Source organism: Colius striatus, chromosome 3, assembly GCF_028858725.1.
Source record: "Colius striatus isolate bColStr4 chromosome 3, bColStr4.1.hap1, whole genome shotgun sequence".
NCBI classification, from domain to species: domain Eukaryota; kingdom Metazoa; phylum Chordata; class Aves; order Coliiformes; family Coliidae; genus Colius; species Colius striatus.
Window position 1 is genome coordinate 2,205,244 of NC_084761.1, and position 18,753 is coordinate 2,223,996.

Below are 18,753 nucleotides of genomic sequence, written 5' to 3' on the forward strand. Positions count from 1 at the left end.
TTGGAGCATCTGGACCTCGTCAGGAGCAACAGGACGGGATGTCTGTGTTCTCACAGGCCTCCCTGACACATTCATCAGGACACTGCACTCTCTAATCACCTTTCTCTGGCACTGGAGGTGGCAGATTGCTGTACCTTCACTGGCACTGCACAACCTTCTCCTCAGTTCCAGTTACTCCTGCACCCCACACAGCTGCACACAGCAAGTCATTTGTTAACCAAAGCATCTCCTCACAGGTTTGACCACGAGGGAAGTGCTCCTTCTTCATCAGATTGGTTTGAATTTACCTTTAAAGGCTGCTGTGTGGTATTTTGTCTTTCCCTTGTTCTTGAATCAAGACCAGCTTGTGCTAAAGCCCTCCATGATGACTGATCATGGAATCATAGGATCATTTCAGCTGGAAGAGACCTTTAAGCTCAGAGACCTGAAGTCCAGCCTCAGAGACCTTAAGAGACCTTTGTCCCAGCACTATCAACCACGAGCCCATTTCCCTCAGTGCAACATCCACCCTTCTCTGAACCCCCTCCAGGGATGGTGACTCTGGAGGTGTTTCCCTCCAGCCTTTGTGTGCTGAAGATGGTCCATGAAGGTGAAGGCAGCTGGGATGGAAACAGAAAGATCCTTAACTCCTCCTTTCAGGAATCGAAACAGAAAGGTGCCTAACTCCTCCCTTCAGGAATCTCCTTGGTGCCAGCTCGTTTATGTTTCCCTCATCTCACCCCTCGCTTCCCAGCACAGCTGCCAGCAGCCCAAGCCTGTGACTTACCGGATTTACGTGCTGGCAGAGATGTATGAGCTTAACAGAGCACCCAAAGCTGCCAGTTCTTCAATTGCTCTTAATGAAACGAGGCTATTCCTTTGCATTTACACACCTCTTTGATCCTGAAGTGTGTGCAGCGTTGCCACGGTCCTGGGAGAGGCTTTGGGAGAGCGTCTTGGCTCCAAACTGCTTGTTCCAATCAGCAGCCATGAGAGCTGGCAGCTGTTGGCACAGGGGGGCTGTGTGGGGCACTGGCTGCATCTCTGGGGTGAAGGTCTGCCCTTGGGCACCAGCTGGACAGTGCAGTCAGAGTCTGTCCCTGTATGTCCTGGGCTCTATCCACCACCTCTCTGACAGCAGCAGTGTGCTCACCCAGGCACTGTGGTAGCAGATGATTCCAGCCATGGCTCCTGTGTGCTGGCAGGGCGCTGGGATCTAGCAAGGACACTGAGCTCTGTAACACCCAGTGAGGACAGAGTGGGGACACCCCAGGGACTCTTTGCAAGAGGTTGGTGTGGCCAGAGACTGCATCAGCTCCCTGCTGAGCTCTGGCAGGGAAATGTCACTTCAAAGGGGGGCAGGGACTGGGCAGAGCAGTGGGGGAGCCTGGAAATGTTCCTCCCATGCCAGCTTTCCAGATCATGGAGACCTTCCTGTGTCTCAGCACTGTGAGAGGAGTCCATCTCCCCTGCACATCTCCCCAGAGCTGCCACAGCAGAGGGACACGCTGGGAGACTCCAGCCTGGCAGCCATGGCTGGGGGGCTGCAAGCTGATGTGCCAGGCAAGGGACTCCAGAGAGAGGCCAGTGCAGGGACACCAAGGTACTGAGGGGATGCAACATGTGTGTGAGGAGGAAAGGCTGCAGCCTTGGGGCTGCTCAGCCTGGAGAAGAGAAGCCTGAGCTCAGGGGCACCTCAGCAGCACTGACAAGTACCTAAAGGCTGGGTGTCAGCAGGATGGGGGGACACTTTGTTCTGTGGTGCCCAGGGCCAGGACAAGGGGTGATGGACATCAGCTGGGACACAAACAGTTCCCCTGGCACAGGAGGAGAAGCTCCTTTGGTGCTGAGGTGAGGGAGCCCTGGCCCAGGCTGCCCAGGGAGGGTGTGGAGGCTCCTTCTCAGGAGGTTTCCAACCCCAGCTGGACACGTTCCTGTGCCCCCTGAGCCAGGGGAAGCTGCCTGAGCAGGGGCTGGGGCTGCAGCAGCTCTGCAGGGCCCTTCCAGCCCCCACTATGCTGGGATTCTGTGATTCTATGAATACACCCACAGGGGAAAAGAGATGGGCAGGAGCAGGGCTCTTCTGGTGAGTCTGGGGAAGCAGAAGGTGCTGGATTCACTCCCCCCACTGGTGGGAACCATCACCCTGGTGTTTCACTCCCAGGCGGTGGCACTCAAGAGTAAAAAATGCCAGTCCCAGATTGCACCATGCAGCACTGCAGTTGTGTTGAGTGAGAAGAAACCAGGACATGCTCTCAGCAGAAGCTGATGGGTTTGTCCCTGCCCCAGCAGCTCGTGGAACGGTGTGTCCAGGGAAGCCCTCACTGCCTGTCCACAAGCCACCAGCTGCTCTGGGAGAGGTGCTGCTGGGCATTAAGAGGTGTCTTGCCCAGGAGGTGGGCAAGGAGGAATGCAGAGGTGGTGGCACAAAGGCACAGTGGTGACCCCAGCCCAAGTGCTTGCTTGGGCACTGCCCTGGAGCAGCAGGGCTGTGGGGAAAGCAGAGACACGGCTGCACTGGGGACTCACTGGCATGTGGTCCCTGCTGCACCTTGGACACCCTGCCCTGTGTTTCAGATGCTGTTTGGATGGTGAAGGGGAGGCAGTGGACAGATTCAGTGGTTTCCTGCTCCCAGACAGCATCTTTAGAGCAGGTTTGACTCTGATCCCAGGGATGGGGTGGGTAGGGGTGGGAGTTTCTGAACCAGGCAGATGGTCTGAAGCAGCATGATGGGCATCCCCACGGCTGCTGGTGGGGTGGCCCTGGCAGCTGCCCACTGGGAATAACTCCCAGGGAGGTGAAGGGTGACAACAGCCAACAAGGGAAGGTGGTGAGAGCACAGCTTGAGGCAGTGACCTCAGGGAGGCACAAACCACCAGCAGATCCCAGGAGCAAGGTTGGCAGGCTTGGCCTGTCAGCACAGGGGCTGATTCCTCCTTTCAAGAGGACATCCCCCAAGCAAGCAGCCCCTAGCTGCCTGACACCCTCCTGCCCTTTCCTGGCAGCCTCCCATGGGTTTCTCCTGCCTCCTGCATCCCTGCTCAGCCCAGCACCACATCTCCTGCATGCTCCCCATCCCAGGTGTGAGCTGAGTCACTGCCGTGCCGTTGCCCCTTGTTTCAACATCTCCTGTCGTCTTCTGTTCCAGGAGCCACAAGGAGCCTGTAAATACTTTCTTTGGCAACACTTTTGTTTTGATCTCATCACTCAGCTTCCTTCAAAGGCAGGCCCAGAGAGGAATAGCATGAGGCAATAGGGAAGGTCACAGGGAGAAGCGAGGCGGCTGTTAATTGGGGAGGATCAAACCTGAGCTCAAGCAGGGGTGTGGATGAGTGTGTCACCATGGGCACCAACTGTCCTAGATCCTCCCCAGGACCACGCTGCCTGTGCAGTTGGCTGCAAACATCACCAGATGGGGTGCTGAGCCTGGAGAAGAGGAGGCTGAGGGGAGACAGGAGCACTCTCTGAATGAAAGGAGGCTGCAGTGAGCTCTGCTCCCCAGGCAGCAATGACAGGACAAGAGGCAATGGGCTGCAGCTGCCCCAGGGGAGGCTGAGCTTGGAGCTGAGGCACAACTGTTTCCCTGAGAGGGGTGTCAGCCCCTGTGCCAGGCTGCCCAGGGAGCTGGGGGAGTGCCCAGCCCTGGAGGGATCCCAAAGGCATGGGGCTGAGGTGCTGAGGGCTGTGGGTCAGTGCTGGGCTGGGCAGGGTGAGGGCAGGGCTGGGACTGCAGCAGCTCCAAGGGCTTTGCCAACCCAAATGGTTCTGATTCTGTGATCCCCCAGTGCAGCCCAGTCACAGACAGGACCAGAGGATAGGCCATGGCACCCCAGATACCTCCAGGCACTCCATAGCACCAGGCAGCTGCCCAAGGGGAACCTCACGCCCCTTGTTCACAAACCAGGCTGTCCTTGTCCTCCTCCCCTCTCCCCACCTTCCTCTTCCTCCTCCTTCTCTTGTCAGGGGCCCACAGCAAACCTCCCCCCCTTCGGTGTTCCCAGCATCGGCAGCCGGGCTGGCTCCTCCAGCCCCTTCCCCTGCCAACTTGGCAGCCTGCAGCGGTGCCAGGGCTGGGCAGGGTGTCAGGGCCGCCCAGGGCTGCTGCCACTGGCCTCCCTCACCCCCTCCTCTGCCGGCACTTTCATCCTTATCTGGAAGGTGCCACTTGGCAGCTGGAGTGGCCCCGGAATGCCGCGTTCCCACGCACGCTGCCCAGGCACGCAGAGCCGGCGCTGGCGTGGCTGCCAAGCACCAGGGCAGGGCTCTGGAGAGCTGTGCTGCCAGCCTGGACTGGCACCATGGACACAGCAGGAGTAGGGAGGTGATCATTCCCCTGTTCTTGGCTTTGGTGAGGCTGCACCTCCAATACTGTGTCTGGTTTTGGGCCCCTCTTTAGAAGGACATGGAGGTGCTGGAGAGGATGCAGAGGCGGGTACCAAGCTAGGAAAGGGTTTGGAGCATGTCTCATGTGAGGAAGGGCTGAGGGGTCTGGGGCTGTTGAGCCTGGAGAAAAGAAGGCTCAGGGGAGACCTTCTCACTCTCTACAGCTGCATGAAAGGGTTGTCAGACATTGGAACAGGCTGCCCAGACACACACAGACCCAGTGACACAGACAGAGATATACACACACACACAGATATACACACACAGTGACACACAGAGACATACACACAGTGACAGGCAGATATACATGCACACACAGACAGTGACACACACCTCTAGAGATACACACACACACACAGAGATATACACATAGAGTGACACACAGAGACATATACACACAGACACACACAGTGACACACACACAGTGACAGGCAGATATACATGCACACACAGTGACATACACCTCTAGAGATACACACACACACAGATATACACACACAGTGACACACAGAGACATACACACACACACACACACAGTGACATACACAGATATACACACACAGACACACACAGTGACATACACACAGTGACAGGCAGATATACACACACAGACACACACAGTGACACACACGGAGATATACACACACAGACACACACAGAGACAGATACACACACAGTGACATACACACAGTGACAGGCAGATATACATGCACAGACAGTGACACACTCCTCTAGAGATACACACACACACACACACAGATATCATAGACTCATAGAATGGTAGGGTTGGAAGGGACCTTTAGAGCTCATCCAGCCCAACCCCCTGCAGAAGCAGGGTCACCTAGATCAGGTCACACAGGAACATGTCCAGGTGTGTCTTGAAGCTCTCCAAGGAAGGAGCCTCCACAACCCCTCTGAGACAGTGACACACACACATGGTGACACACACAGACACACGGTGACACGCACACACGGTCACACGCACACGCATACACGCACGGACACGGTGGCACACACACGGACGCAGACAGACACACTGACACACGGTGACACGCACACACGGTCACACACACACGCACACATGCACGGACACGGTGGCACACACACGGACAGACAGACACACGGCCACACGCCCCCGCCGCGATGACGCAGCCGCGGCCCCGCTCGTCCCGGTCCCGCCCGGCGGTGCGGCGCGTGCGCGGGGCGGGCGAGGCCGCGGGACGGAGCCGGAGCCGCAGCCGCAGCCGGAGCCGCGGGCCCGGGGGTGAGTAGGGCAGCGCCGGCCGGGCGGGAGCGAGGAGCCGGCCGCGGGTGTCGGGCCGGTGTGGCCAGGCCCGGCGCGGCGGGGAAGGGGGCAGCGGCGTTTCGGCAGCGGGCGGCCCCGCCCGGGGCTGCGGCAGCCTCCGGGGCCCTTCGCGCGGCTCCGCCCAGGGCCCCGCGGCTGCTCCGTGCGTGGGGCAGACCCCGGCGCTCAGCCCCGCGCCTGCGAGCGGTGGGGATGCTGGGCCGCAGGCGGGATGGAGGAGGAGGAGGAGGAGGGGGAGGAGGAAGCGGCCGTGTGTCCGGCTCCGTCGCGGGCAGCGCCGCGCCCCTGCCAGACCCCGCCGGGGCCGCACGTAGGGTTTGCATCGCTGCCCGCGGCCGGTGAGCTGCCCGTGGCCCGGTGTCACCGCTGCCCACGGCCCCGCGGGGCAGGGGCAGCGGCTCGTAGGGGTGGCGGTGGGCGAGCGAGCCCCCGCTGCACCCCGGGGCATCACCCCGGGCATCACACCGGGTATCACACCGGGTATCTCACCGGGCATCACACCGGGTATCACCCGGATATCTCACCGGGCATCACACCGGGTATCACCCCGAGCATCTCACCGGGCATCACACCAGGTGTCACACCGGGTGTCACACCGGGCGTCTCACCGGGCATCTCACTGGGCGTCTCACCGGGTATCACCCCGGATATCACCCCGGGTATCTCACCGGGCATCTCACCAGGCAGGTGCCGCCGAGACGAGCCACTTCCTCTAAGCAGAAATAAGCCGCGGTCGGGTCTGCGGCGTCCAGGCGTGGGAAAGCACCGCCTCATGGGCTGGCCTGTGGCAAACGGGGCTCCAGGGAACGGAGCTCACCCGGGTGTTGGTTGCCGGGAGGCTGAGAGGCAGGGGATGGTTGGTTTATACGAGGGCTCACAAGAAAACCCCCATCAGCCTCCTGCTGAGTGTGCAGAGTTTGGCTCTGTGCAACTGCAAATCCTCCAGACAAGGCAGAGAGGGTGCTTTTCAAGCAGAGGGCATGACCAGCTCTGATGCAGCATCTGCTTTCCTCCTCTCCTGCTGCAGCCCGAGGGTCAGGGCTTGGTGTGGGACATCAATCACCTGCCAGGCTCCCTGGGCCACCAACCTCCTCTCTTCCATGCACCAGCTCCATGGCCAGATCCAAACCTGCCCCCCCCTCCCTGGTTCTGCAAACAGACCCAGCCCTGCTTCAATGTTTGTCTTTACTTCTATCTCTCGAGGCCTGAAGTTCCTCTCTGGGGAAAAACCAGAGGCTTGGTGGACTTGACTGGAGTGCTTGCATGCTTTGCACAGGGCTGTGAGGCTGCTGCCTCGACCCTCTCAGGTTTGTAGCCTCCTAGAAAGTTTTACTGCTGTTTGCACGACCTCTCCCGCTGTGGTAGGTGAGGTTTTCATGGTCTGGCTGTGCTGGGGACTCTTGAAGCTCTGTGAAGAGCGAGAGGGCAAAGAAGAAAGGAGCCCTGGGAGCTGTGTGCAGCTCAACTCCAGCGGCTGCTGCAGCCCTGGCTGGCGTTTGCAGAAGCCAGTTGTAGGAAACGGGATTCTCTGGCCGCGCAGGCGTCGGAAATCGCTCGCTCTTCCTGAGAACCTTGGCCAGAGCAGCAGTCCTTCCCCAGCCCGTGGCTGCTCCTGCTTGGAACTTCCAGCACAAGAGGCATGTCCCACTCTGTTGGCACCGTGCAAAGCACCTGGGTGCTGCCAGCTCCCGCCACATCAGCGATGCCACCACCCTGGGTACCACGGGGTCCTCGGCAGGGGCTGCGGCTCGTCTCGCAGGGATGACACAGGGCCTCTGCAAGTGGGGAGGGACAAACACACAGCTTGATGTTCAGAGGGGAAAGAGAAGGAAAAGAAAGGGCAGCATCTGCCATTTCTAGGGCTGGTTTCTATGGGAACAGGACATCAGAAGAGCAGGAATGCAGCGAGTGCTCTAAAATAGCTGCTGGCTCCCCGGAGCCCGTGGCCTTTGCTCGGCTGGCCCAGCCCTTTCTGCTGAGGATGGCTGGCTCCTGGTGCTGTGGAAGTGGGTCAGGAGGTGGGATGCTGTGGCCTTCGTCTCTGCCTATCCCCAGCCTGTCCTCATGTAAATGCAGCAGCAGGCAGGGTCCAGGCTGGCAGCGTGGCAGGGGCTGGTGGTGCTGGCCAGGCAGCAAGGACCCGTCTGGCTGCCACCCATCTGGGCTGTGGGCAGGCAGGAGGGTCTCCTTCCCCACTGACCTCCCTGGGGATGGCCAGGGTGAGCCCACACTTGTGTATTTGCAAACCTCTTCCTCCCAGGGCTGTCAAGTGCACAGAGCCTGGTATTTCCAGCAAGGGGGAGAGGAACTGGCTTGTTCTCCCAGCAGCTGATTGTGGCCATCTCTGTTTCCCCCCCAGATCTCTGTCTGTGCCTCTTGCTGGGAAAGTCAGTGTGTTACCTCTGAGGTCAGGCAGGAGAGCATGTGCAGAGGGGATGAGCCAGTGTGTGAGGAGAAAAGGCCATGGCAATGTTTGAGCATCTCCAGCCAGCCTTGCTCAGCTCTCCTTCCCTGCCACACGTGATCCCAGCTGCAGGCAGGGGATAGATGGAGACCCTGCTTGAACAGCCTGTGGTCACTGGCACCTCAGGGCTGGTCCTTGCAGCACCTTCCAAAAGAGAGATTTCCCTTTTGACTTGGAAAAAATATCACCTCTGTGGATACCCAGAGCCTGGAAAACCATTTTCACTCTCAGCTCTGTAAGAGTAGCCCTGTTGTAACTGAGCTTCCCCCTTCTGTCCTACTCCAGTGAGTGAAAGCTCCAGCACAGCTTTTCCTGGAATGCTCAAAAGCTGGGGGAAAAAAACCCCTTCCTGGCAATAATGAGGTTTTGAGACTGTGTGTAGTGTTTGTGTTACCCAAGAGCTGCTTGACATTTTCCCAGCCATGTACCCACCCTGATGGCAGCTCCAAGGCCCCGTGTGGGTGGTCAGAGGGGGGGAAAGGGGTGGTGTGGGGAGCAGCTTCTGTTTGAGGCTGTGCCAGGGTTGAGCAGGAGGTGGGATCTCTGCTGGGAGCAGCAGCTTTCTCCAGCCTGACCCACTGCATTTGTCCTCTCTCCAACAAGCAAAAGGTGTGTGATTCCCTTGATTTGCTGTGGAATCCCTTCAGGCAAGCACAGAGAGGAAGGTTCCTGCTCCCAGGGGGGTTCTTTGGAGGTGTGTTGGATCCTGCTGTGTGTGGTATGTGGGAGCATGGGGCTGGGGGACCTGCTGGAGGGGTCCTGTGGCAGATGGGTGGCATTTCTACCAGGGCACATGTGGACTGGAGGCCCACTGGTGCTTCATGGTGAGCTTGGAAGGTGGTTAAGCAGCAGTGTGGCAGCAGCTGCCTTTGCAAAGCCCCCTTTGCAGTCCCTTCCCTGTTTGCTGCCCACTGCAGCGTCTGACAGGCTGTTCCTGGGCCCTTTCTGCCTTTTGGTTCCTCAAGCACAGCTGTCCCTTGCTGGTGCAGGAATCTGTGTGTAGAGTGGCAAAAGGGAGGTGGTGGGTTGTTGCTTCAGGGACACACTTGGGGTTGGGGCTGGGGATGGGAAGATGTGTGCTGAGCCAGGAGGGTGCTGCTGGAGGGCTCAAGGAGCTGGTGGCCAAGGGCAGGCTGGGCAGATGGATGGTTGTTGCTTTGTCTGCAGACCTGTGGTGGATTTTTGCTTGCTCTGGCTGCAGCTCAGTTGTTCCCAGCTGTCTGTCAGTGCTCTGCTCATGGTGTGCATTTACCAGTCCAGGAGCAATATTTGGGTGGGTTGGGTCACCAACCTGCCCTGTCCCCTTGCTGCTTCTTAATGTGGTGTTTGATTTTGGGTCCCTCTCTGCAAGGAAGACACTGAGGGGCTGGAACATGGCCAGAGCTGGGCAGCAGAGCTGGGGAAGGGGCTGGAGCACAAAGGTGCTGGGGAGGGGCTGAGGGAATGGGGGTGCTGAGCCTGGAGAAGAGGAGGCTGAGGGCAGCCAGCAGCACTCTCTGACACTCCCTGCCAGGAGGCTGCAGGGAGCTGGGGGTCGGGCTCTGCTCCCCAGGCAGCAATGACAGGACAAGAGGCAATGGGCTGCAGCTGCCCCAGGGGAGGCTGAGGCTGGAGCTGAGGCACAACTGTTTCCCTGAGAGGGGTGTGAGCCCCTGTGCCAGGCTGCCCAGGGAGCTGGGGCAGTGCCCAGCCCTGGAGGGATACCAAAGGCGTGGGGCTGAGGTGCTGAGGGCTGTGGGTCAGTGCTGGGCTGGGCAGGGTGAGGGCAGGGCTGGCACTGCAGCAGCTTCCAGGGCTTTAACAACCCAAATGCTTCTAATTCTGTGCTTCTCTGTGCCCCACTCTTGGGTGACTTGCTGCAAGCACAGATCATCTGCTAGTGGGAGAGCTTTGCTGGGAAAAAACACTGCAAATGGAGACAAAACCAACTTGGAGGGGTGACAGATGCTTCCCCAGAGGGGAGGATGTGAATGTATTGTCCTCAGCTGCCAACCTTCCCTTCTGCTTCTGTGCCCTTTGCTCACTGTTGCCTCTCCAAGGAGGGTTTCTGCTGGGCATTCTGCTAAGGGTGCAAACCCAACCCAGCACCTTGCAAGAGGCACAACTTGAGATCTTCACTAGTCCCAAAATAACAGGTTGCAAGGGGTTTGGTGGCTTTCACACAATCCCAGCATGGTGGGGCTGGAAGGGCCCTGTATGTAGAGCTGCTCCAGCCCCTGCTCCAGCAGCTTCCCCTGGCTCAGGGGCACAGGAACGTGTCCAGCTGGGGTTGGAAACCTCCTGAGAAGGAGCCTCCACACCCTCCCTGGGCAGCCTGGGCCAGGGCTCCCTCACCTCAGCACCAAAGGATCTTCTCCTCCTGTGCCACTGGAGCCCTTTGTGTCCCAGCTTCTGTCCATCAGGACTTCCTCAGGCTGTTGTTTGCTATTCCAGCACTCCCACTGCTTAAGGAAACCTTTCCCTGCTTGCTGCTGGGTGAAGGATCCTTGCTCCTCTCAGGCTGGGTTTCCACACAGTGGCCTCCCCTTGCTGGCAGCTTGGCTCACACCAACCCTTGGGAAAGGGTTGTGCAAGAAATCACGAGCTCTGGCTCTTAAGGGTCAGAAATGACCCCTGGAGAGGAAGCACAACAGTTATTCTGCACCATTTGGGGCTGAGCCAGATGCTGTGTGACATCAGGCTGGAAACTCAGGCCTGTCCTTGGGTCACTGAGGAGGGGGAGGGATGCAGAATGCTGCTCTGTGTTGATGCCTCTCTCCTCTCTTTCCAGGGTCCTGCAGAGCAGCAGTGGGCCCCCTCTGATGGGAGGATGGTTGTTCTCAGGCAGTTTGGGCTGCTGCTCTGGAAGAACTATATCCTGCAGGTATGCTGGCACTGCTCTTGGGGGATTGCCTCTCTCACCACTAAGTGTGGGTACATCAGAGCTTGCCTGGGGCCTTGATTCTCCAGCAAACCTTCAGCAGGGCATCTCCTGGAGGACAACTGCAGGGTTGTGCATGTGGTGTCCTGCTCTGTGTGCTGGGGAGTTAAGGGAAGGGCCCTGTGCTTGGTTGTCCTTGTCTCCCTGAGCACACACTGCCAGTCCCTCCCTCTGTGGTCTGGCTGTGAGCTCAGCTCCCCATTCTCACAGGGCAGGACAACCCACACACCCTCCTGTGTGTTAGTGGGTTTCTGCAGCTTTCCTGTTGCACAGCCTCCTCTGGAGTTGCCACAAGATGCTTCTTAACCCAACTGGGCCAAGGATTCTTTTCCCCTCCCATTACTCACTCCAACCCTCAGAAGCAACTTGAGGGGTTCTTTAAAGAAATTAAACACTGTCATGTGCTCCCAGCCCAGCTGTCTGCATGGCAGCTGGCTAGTGATGAGGGATTTGGGGGCCTCCTTGCCCTGCTGACCAGCAGCATCTCCCCTGCTGCCCCTGCAAGGGGATGCAATGCCTTTCCTCAGTGTGTAGATGCTCCTGGGTGGATGCTGCAGCTGCTCTGAGACCCAGAGCCAGCCCTGACAGAGAGCAGCAGAAGAGGAGGGAGCAGAGGCCACTGCAGCATGGCTTTAGGCTTTCAGCTAGCCTTCTGCAGATCAGCACCATGTTGCTTTAAAAATAATCAGAAGGAAGAGGGAAGGGCTGTGTGGTCTGTCTGCACAGGGCAGGGAGCAGGCAACTGGGCTCAACTGTGACCAAAGGTCCTGGCAGCAGGTCTGATTTGGAGCCAGGTGGGTGTGTGTGATGGTCAGCCCTGTGAGTCCCCTCCTGGACAGCCCAGACACAGGCAGGACAATCTCCCATCCCCTCTGCAGGGGAAGAGCTTGATTTTCTGGCTGTGCTCTGTGGCAGGGACACCTCTTGGTGTGTTTTGCAAGGCCAGAAGCTGACTCAGATCTACTGTGCTGTAACACAGCCTGGAGTGTTTGCTCCCCTCCTTCTAAGTCTCCACCAGAAAATCATGATCCTGATGGAGACACAGAGCTCTCAAGCCACCATCCTCCACTCCCTGTGTGAAGATGGGTGCTGGGGCACATGGCTTGCTGAAAGCTGGGGCAGCTTTGGCCAGGTGGAGGTGGTGATTAGGGGTGAGTGTCCCCATCACCTCTGCAATACATCAGCTTAAGTGACTTCTGCGTCAGCAAAAGCCTGTGCTGGTGAGCATGCCCTGGCCTGCCAGTTCAAGGAGTCAGGCAACTGTTCTGGAGACAGGCCAGGAGACTGAGAGAGGGTTAATACCCTAGTAAATCAGTGGGAGGCAGCTGCTCTGCCAGAGCTGCATTATAAAACCATCAGACACCTGCAAGGTTTACTTTTATGAGCCTGGCCTTTGCAAAGGCTCCCTTTGCCCCATCTGCTCGCAGCTATTTCCTCCTGCTGTGCTGCCAGAGCTGCCTGCAGCACTGCCTCTGCCCTGCCTGGGGTCAGGGTGAGCTCCTCCTCTCAGGGGAAGCTGAAGGAGGGGTGTTTGGCTTTGGGTGCTGAGAGCTGGGGCTGTGACAAACTGTGCAGCTCATTTCAGCTGCAGGGTGGACTGTCTCCATTCCCAGGCCTCGGCTGCTCTGTGCTCAGGTTCCTCACTGCAGACAGTGCCCACCTTAGCATGATGCTTTTCCCCCCTCTCAGTTGAAAAATAAAAGCCTTTTCCCCTCTGCAGAGGGATGGGAGGTATAACCCCATGGTCAGCACAGCTCTGGGCTTGGTGTTTGCAGGGCTGGGGGAGCTTTTGTGGCAGCACTGGTCAGTGCAGGCAGGAGAACCTTCAGTGAAGGCTCTTCAGAGGGCTCTGGGCAGGCTGGAGCCTTGGGCTGAGGGCAGTGGGATGAGGTTGAACAAGGGCAAGGGCTGGAGCCTGCCCTTGGGGCTCCCCAAGCCCAGGCAGCTCCAGGCTGGGGCAGAGGGGCTGGAAACTGCCCGGGGAAAGGGCCTGGGGGGGTTGGTGCCAGGGGCTGAACAGCAGCCAGCAGCGTGCCCAGGGGGGCAAGAAGCAAAGGGCAGCCTGGCTGGGATCAGCACTGGGGTGGCAGCAGGAGCAGGGCAGGGATTGTCCCCTGTGCTGGGCACCTGGGGGTGTTGAGGCTGGAGAAGAGGAGGCTGAGGGCAGGCAGCAGCACTCTCTGACACTCCCTGCCAGGAGGCTGCAGGGAGCTGGGGGTCGGGCTCTGCTCCCCAGGCAGCAATGACAGGACAAGAGGCAATGGGCTGCAGCTGCCCCAGGGGAGGCTGAGGCTGGAGCTGAGGCACAACTGTTTCCCTGAGAGGGGTGTGAGCCCCTGTGCCAGGCTGCCCAGGGAGCTGGGGCAGTGCCCAGCCCTGGAGGGATCCCAAAGGCGTGGGGCTGAGGTGCTGAGGGCTGTGGGTCAGTGCTGGGCTGGGCAGGGTGAGGGCAGGGCTGGCACTGCAGCAGCTTCCAGGGCTTTTCCAACCCAAATGCTTCTGTGGTTCTATGAAGGGGGCAGGTGAGGCACTGTGACAGCTACAGGGCCCTGCCATGCCCTGCCTGTGCTCAGCCCAGCATGGTCCTTACAGGATGGGCACCACAGCTCATGGCTGTGCCCTGCAGTGGGCTGTGGCACCCCTGTGCCAGTGGTCATGGGGCTGGGTGGGAGAGAATTTAACAGCACTGAGAGTACAGAGATGTCAGGGCTGCACCATCAGATCAAACCCAACTGCTGGCACAGCAGAGCTATGAGAATAAACCTCTTGGTGCTTCTGTTTCGTGGTGTTATTCCTCTTTCCATCTCAGCTGAGGGGAGGGTGGAAAAACCCCCACGTCTTGCAGAGCCCATCTTAGCCAGAACCCTCAGAAGAGGTTAAAGCTGCTGCCCTGGGCACATGTTCCAAGTGAGCAGCCAAGCATCCCTGCACCCAGAGCTGCTCTGTGCTGCTGGGGACATCTCATTAGCTGTCACTGCAGTGACTGAGGTGTGGCTTGGACTGGGCTCAGGTGAGAACAGCTCAGTTTGCAGGTCCAGATTTCACCTCTCTGCTCCTACCCAGACCTGCCTGGCTGCTGGGCCCTCCTGCCTGTGCTGGGATGTGAGGTGCCCTTGCAGAGCCCTAACTCTCTCTCCCATCCCTGTTGCACTTGTGTGATGCAGCTGCCTGCAAGCCCAGTGCTCACTGCAGCTCTCTGTGGAACCAAGCACGACCCTTGCAGTGATGTTCCAAGCACAAATCCATCAGTCAGCAGCCTGTCCCAGCACCTGCAGTGAGATCAGAGGAATCACACTGCAGGCCCATGGATGTGTGTGCTCCTGGGCAGGACCACTGCTCCCCTTGCCACCCCAGTTCCCCTGAATCAATCAGTTTTACATGTGGATTGAGCTGGGTTGGTGGTGGTGGTTGCAGGTGAGGCAGCCCTGAGGGAAGCCACTGGAGGGTTGTGCTCCAGCTTGGCTGCCTCAGTGCCTTCACCAAGTTCACTGTCCAAGTGAAGCCCCATGTTTAGTGCATACAAGCCTTGGGGTGGAGGCTGAGCTCACCAGGCACTAACACCTGTAGCCAAAGCTTTTCCCAGCTCCCATCCTGAGCTGGGACACAGCCCGTGTCCTACTCTGAGCTCCAGCAGCCAAACCTTCACAGTCTGCAGTGGCTTGGCTGTGCTCTGCTTTACTTCCCCACTGCTTGCTGAACCCCACCTTTCCTTTAGTGTCAGTATTTGTAGCTCCCAGCCCTGTGAGCAATGGGCAAGGTCGCTGTGCTTTGACCAAAGCTGTTCTCTTCATCCTCTGGGCAGTGGCTGGTGCCAGTGGCACGGGGCCTCCTCACAGGAGCTGCAGCACTGAGTGCTCCAGGGCAGAGCCCTGGGGAAAGGGCTGCCTGGGGAAAGGGCAACCAAGCTCAAACCCATGAGCACAGCAGGGAAGGCAGCCTCTAAAGCAGGGTGGTTTGTTGAGGGAAGACCTTGCCTTGAAAGTCCCAGAGGACACAGGAACCAGCGCAGCATCCTCCTGGGCTCAGGAAGAAACCCTGGCTTGTGAAATGCAGGAATGCTGCTGCTCTGTGCCACATGCATGGCCTGAACCTCCCCACTGGGCTTGATCTACCTCCAGTGTTCACACCTTTTTGCTGCCATCTCCTCTTCCCTGCAGAAGCGGCAGATCCTGGTGACGCTCATCGAGATCTGCCTCCCGCTGCTCTTCGCCGCCATCCTGATCGCTCTGCGCCACAGGGTGCACTCCATCAGCCACCCCAATGCCACCATCTACCCCCCTGAGCCTGTGGATGACCTGCCAGGCTTCTTCTACCGCCGCCACTCCAGCAACCCCTGGGAGCTGGCATACGTGCCCTCCAACAGCAGCGCCGTCAGGAGCGTCATCCAGGCGGTGGAGAGAGCTTTGCCCATCAACATCAGAGGTGAGCAGGGCCCAGGGGATGGAGCTTCCACCCCAGAAATCAAGATGAGCTTCTGCTCATGCTCTTCTTTCAGAGCTTCAAGGTTCTGGTTTTGTTTCACTAACCCCACAGGGTCTGGGTCTTGTGTGGCAGTTTCCAGCTACTTAAATCTTACCCTCGGTTAGTTCAAGCTGTCACTTCCCTGAGAAAAAGCTTGCTTGGGAACCTTGCTGCCTGGAAAATGTTGTCACTTCATGTTCCCAACTGAAGATAACAGTGTTTGCTCTGAAAGGAGGAGGAACTGTCTGCATGCCCATATAAACCCCTCGTGTCTGGCAGCAGCGTGGGTCCCTGCTGGGGCTGCAGCACATCCCACGTGGCCTGGAGCAAAGCAATGGTTTTGGTGATGGCTGAGCATCAGCCCACGTTGAGTTGCTGTGCTCTGTGCCTAGATCTCTGTCTTTTTGCCCCTCTCTGCAGCTCAGGGCTTTGCCTCAGAGCGGGACTTTGAGGAGTATGTCAAGTCAGACAACCGCTCGGGCAACGTGTTGGCTGCCGTCGTGTTCGAGCACCAGTTCCAGCAGAGCACGGCCCCACTGCCCCTCCAGGTGAGCAGAGCTGGGGAGGGGGGTGAGGACATGGCAGGGCCACAGCACCCTCCCACCCTCTGTGGTCAACACATAGAACTATGGAGTCATTGGTGTTGGCAAAGCCCCTGGAGCTGCTGCAGTCCCAGCCCTGCCCTCACCCTGCCCAGCCCAGCACTGACCCACAGCCCTCAGCACCTCAGCCCCACGCCTTTGGGATCCCTCCAGGGCTGGGCACTCCCCCAGCTCCCTGGGCAGCCTGGCACAGGGGCTGACACCCCTCTCAGGGAAACAGTTGTGCCTCAGCTCCAGCCTCAGCCTCCCCTGGGGCAGCTGCAGCCCATTGCCTCTTGTCCTGTCATTGCTGCCTGGGGAGCAGAGCCCGACCCCCAGCTCCCTGCAGCCTCCTGGCAGGGAGTGTCAGAGAGTGCTGCTGGCTGCCCTCAGCCTCCTCTTCTCCAGGCTCAACACCCCCATTCCCTCAGCCCCTCCCCAGCACCCTTGTGCTCCAGCCCCTTCCCCAGCTGCAGCCCCTCAGTGTCCCTGTGGCAGTGAGTGAGGGGCCCAGCACTGACACAGCCCTGGAGCTGCAGCCTCCCCAGGGCCCAGCACAGGGGCACAACCCCTGCCCTGCTCCTGGTGCCACCCCAGTGCTGATCCCAGCCAGGCTGCCCGTTGCTTCTTGCCCCCCTGGGCACGCTGCTGGCTGCTGTTCAGCCCCTGGCACCAACCCCCCCAGGCCCTTTCCCCCTGGGCAGTTTCCAGCCCCTCTGCCCCAGCCTGGAGCTGCCTGGGCTTGGGGAGCCCCAAGTGCAGGCTCCAGCCCTTGCCCTTGTTCAACCTCATCCCACTGCCCTCAGCCCATGGCTCCAGCCTGGCCAGAGCCCTCTGCAGCTCCTTGCTGCCCTCAGACACGTCTCCCCTCCTGTGACACTTGCACACTCCTGCAGGTCAGCTATGAGCTGCGTTTCAAGTACAGCCCCAGGAACGCGCCACGGAGCGAACAGACGGGGCTGAACCCCAACCTGGACCGGGACTGGCACACCAGCTACCTCTTCCCACTCTTCCAGCTCCCTGGGCCTCGAGAGGCCAAGTTTGCTGATGGGGGAACACCAGGTAAGAGCTGCCAAGGGCTGTTTGATGGCTGAAGACGTGGGTGGCATTTTGTGGACAGGAGCTTGGCACAGGGCAGAGATTCCCCCAGTGTCTGAGCTGTGAAATCAACAGCTTCATCTGCTCATTAATTAATGTTTAGATGTGTTCATGCTTTGGAATAGGATGATGTTTATTATTTAGGATATTTAAACTCCCTCCTGTGGCTTCTTGGGTGCTGCTGGCCTCTGGCTGCCTCTGCTGAGTGGGATTTGATGATAACACATTTGACTCATGTGGATTGGTGTCTAAATCCCCCCCCCTTCCCTTTTATCCCCCTCTTATATTTGTAATGGAACACTCATTTCAGGTCCCAAACCACTTATGGTGCTGCCTCAACACTTGAGAAGTCAACAGAGCCATCCTGTGGTTTGAGCAGAGGGTTTTTAAGGAGTGCCAAACCACTGGCAGGGCAAGAGGCTGTGGGGACTTTGCTGGAGCTGGCACTGGCTTAGGACTTGCTGTGGATGGAAAGGGAGATGTTTCCCCTGAGTTTCTCCATCATTCAATATTAGCATCAAGGAAAAGGTTGAAAGGCTGAGAAAGTGGATGAACAGGTTTTGCTCACACAGTGTAAATAAAGCTGAGCCCCAGAGCACAGCAGCTGCTGGTTCCAATGTTTGGCAGGACGAGGTGACCAGCAGCTCAGGTCAGTTCCCTCCCTGCAGGGTTTGTTCAGGAAATTAGCTCCTATAAAACATTGTTCATGATCTTGTATTCTTTCCCTTTTCCTTCTCTGCCCAGGTGGTTTTAAGTGACTTTCAAAGGGCTCCTTTGGGGCTTTGTAAGCACAATTGGTTTCCATTCGAGTGCCACGTGGCACAAATCCCACAGAGAAAAGGCTGAAAGTTAAAAGCAGGGGAAAAGGAAACATTTGTCACCCTCTTCTGCACAAAACATTCAGCCAAATCTGGGAGTTAGGGGATATATCTATACATGGGATATCTTTTTCCTCATCAAAACCTGCATAGTATCCTGTAGTCACTTGGTTTAGGGACTGAACACAAGCTCAGCACCACTGGCAGTGGTTAATGGTGATGGAGAATCTCCCCCTTTCAGTTAAACTGAGTTTTCCTGCCAGCTGCTTTTACATGATGGTTATGAGAGATCTAAATGTCTGTGATGTAACTCCTTTCCAAGCTCCTCTGTGTCTGCAGAAGCATATCATAGAGCCACAGCTGTGACTGTGCTCAGGAGGTCAGGAGAGCAAAGCTGTGTAGGTGACTCGCCTGCCTGGGCCTGGTAGCAACATCACCCTGTGCACATACCTTGGTTGGGTATTCCTCTCTACACACTGCTTGGGGTTGGTTTGTCCTGGCTGCTCAGAGCAGAGAATCATAACATCATTTGTGCTGGCAAAGCCCTTGGAGCTGCTGCAGTCCCAGCCCTGCCCTCACCCTGCCCAGCCCAGCACTGACCCACAGCCCTCAGCACCTCAGCTCCACGCCTTTGGGATCCCTCCAGGGCTGGGCACTCCCCCAGCTCCCTGGGCAGCCTGGCACAGGGGCTGACACCCCTCTCAGGGAAACAGTTGTGCCTCAGCTCCAAGCTCAGCCTCCC

At 58.3% G+C, this 18,753-nt stretch overlaps 1 protein-coding gene across 4 annotated transcripts in view; it reads left to right on the top strand.

The window, feature by feature from the left end:
• The first annotated feature begins 5,548 nt into the window (after window positions 1-5,548).
• The window catches only part of ABCA3 (ATP binding cassette subfamily A member 3), a 38,082-nt gene continuing 24,877 nt past the window's right edge, over window positions 5,549-18,753 (top strand). The window contains exons 1-5 of one of the 4 annotated variants that reach the window (XM_061992059.1): window positions 5,549-5,627; window positions 10,904-10,996; window positions 15,211-15,475; window positions 15,935-16,062; window positions 16,992-17,157. In XM_061992059.1, coding sequence (XP_061848043.1) covers window positions 10,943-10,996; window positions 15,211-15,475; window positions 15,935-16,062; window positions 16,992-17,157 — 613 coding nt within the window. In that variant the 5' untranslated portion in view covers window positions 5,549-5,627; window positions 10,904-10,942. Of the gene's footprint in view, window positions 5,628-8,644; window positions 8,852-10,903; window positions 10,997-15,210; window positions 15,476-15,934; window positions 16,063-16,991; window positions 17,158-18,753 lie in introns of those variants that run through there. The other 3 variants (XM_061992063.1, XM_061992062.1, XM_061992060.1) reach the window with 3 other exon arrangements.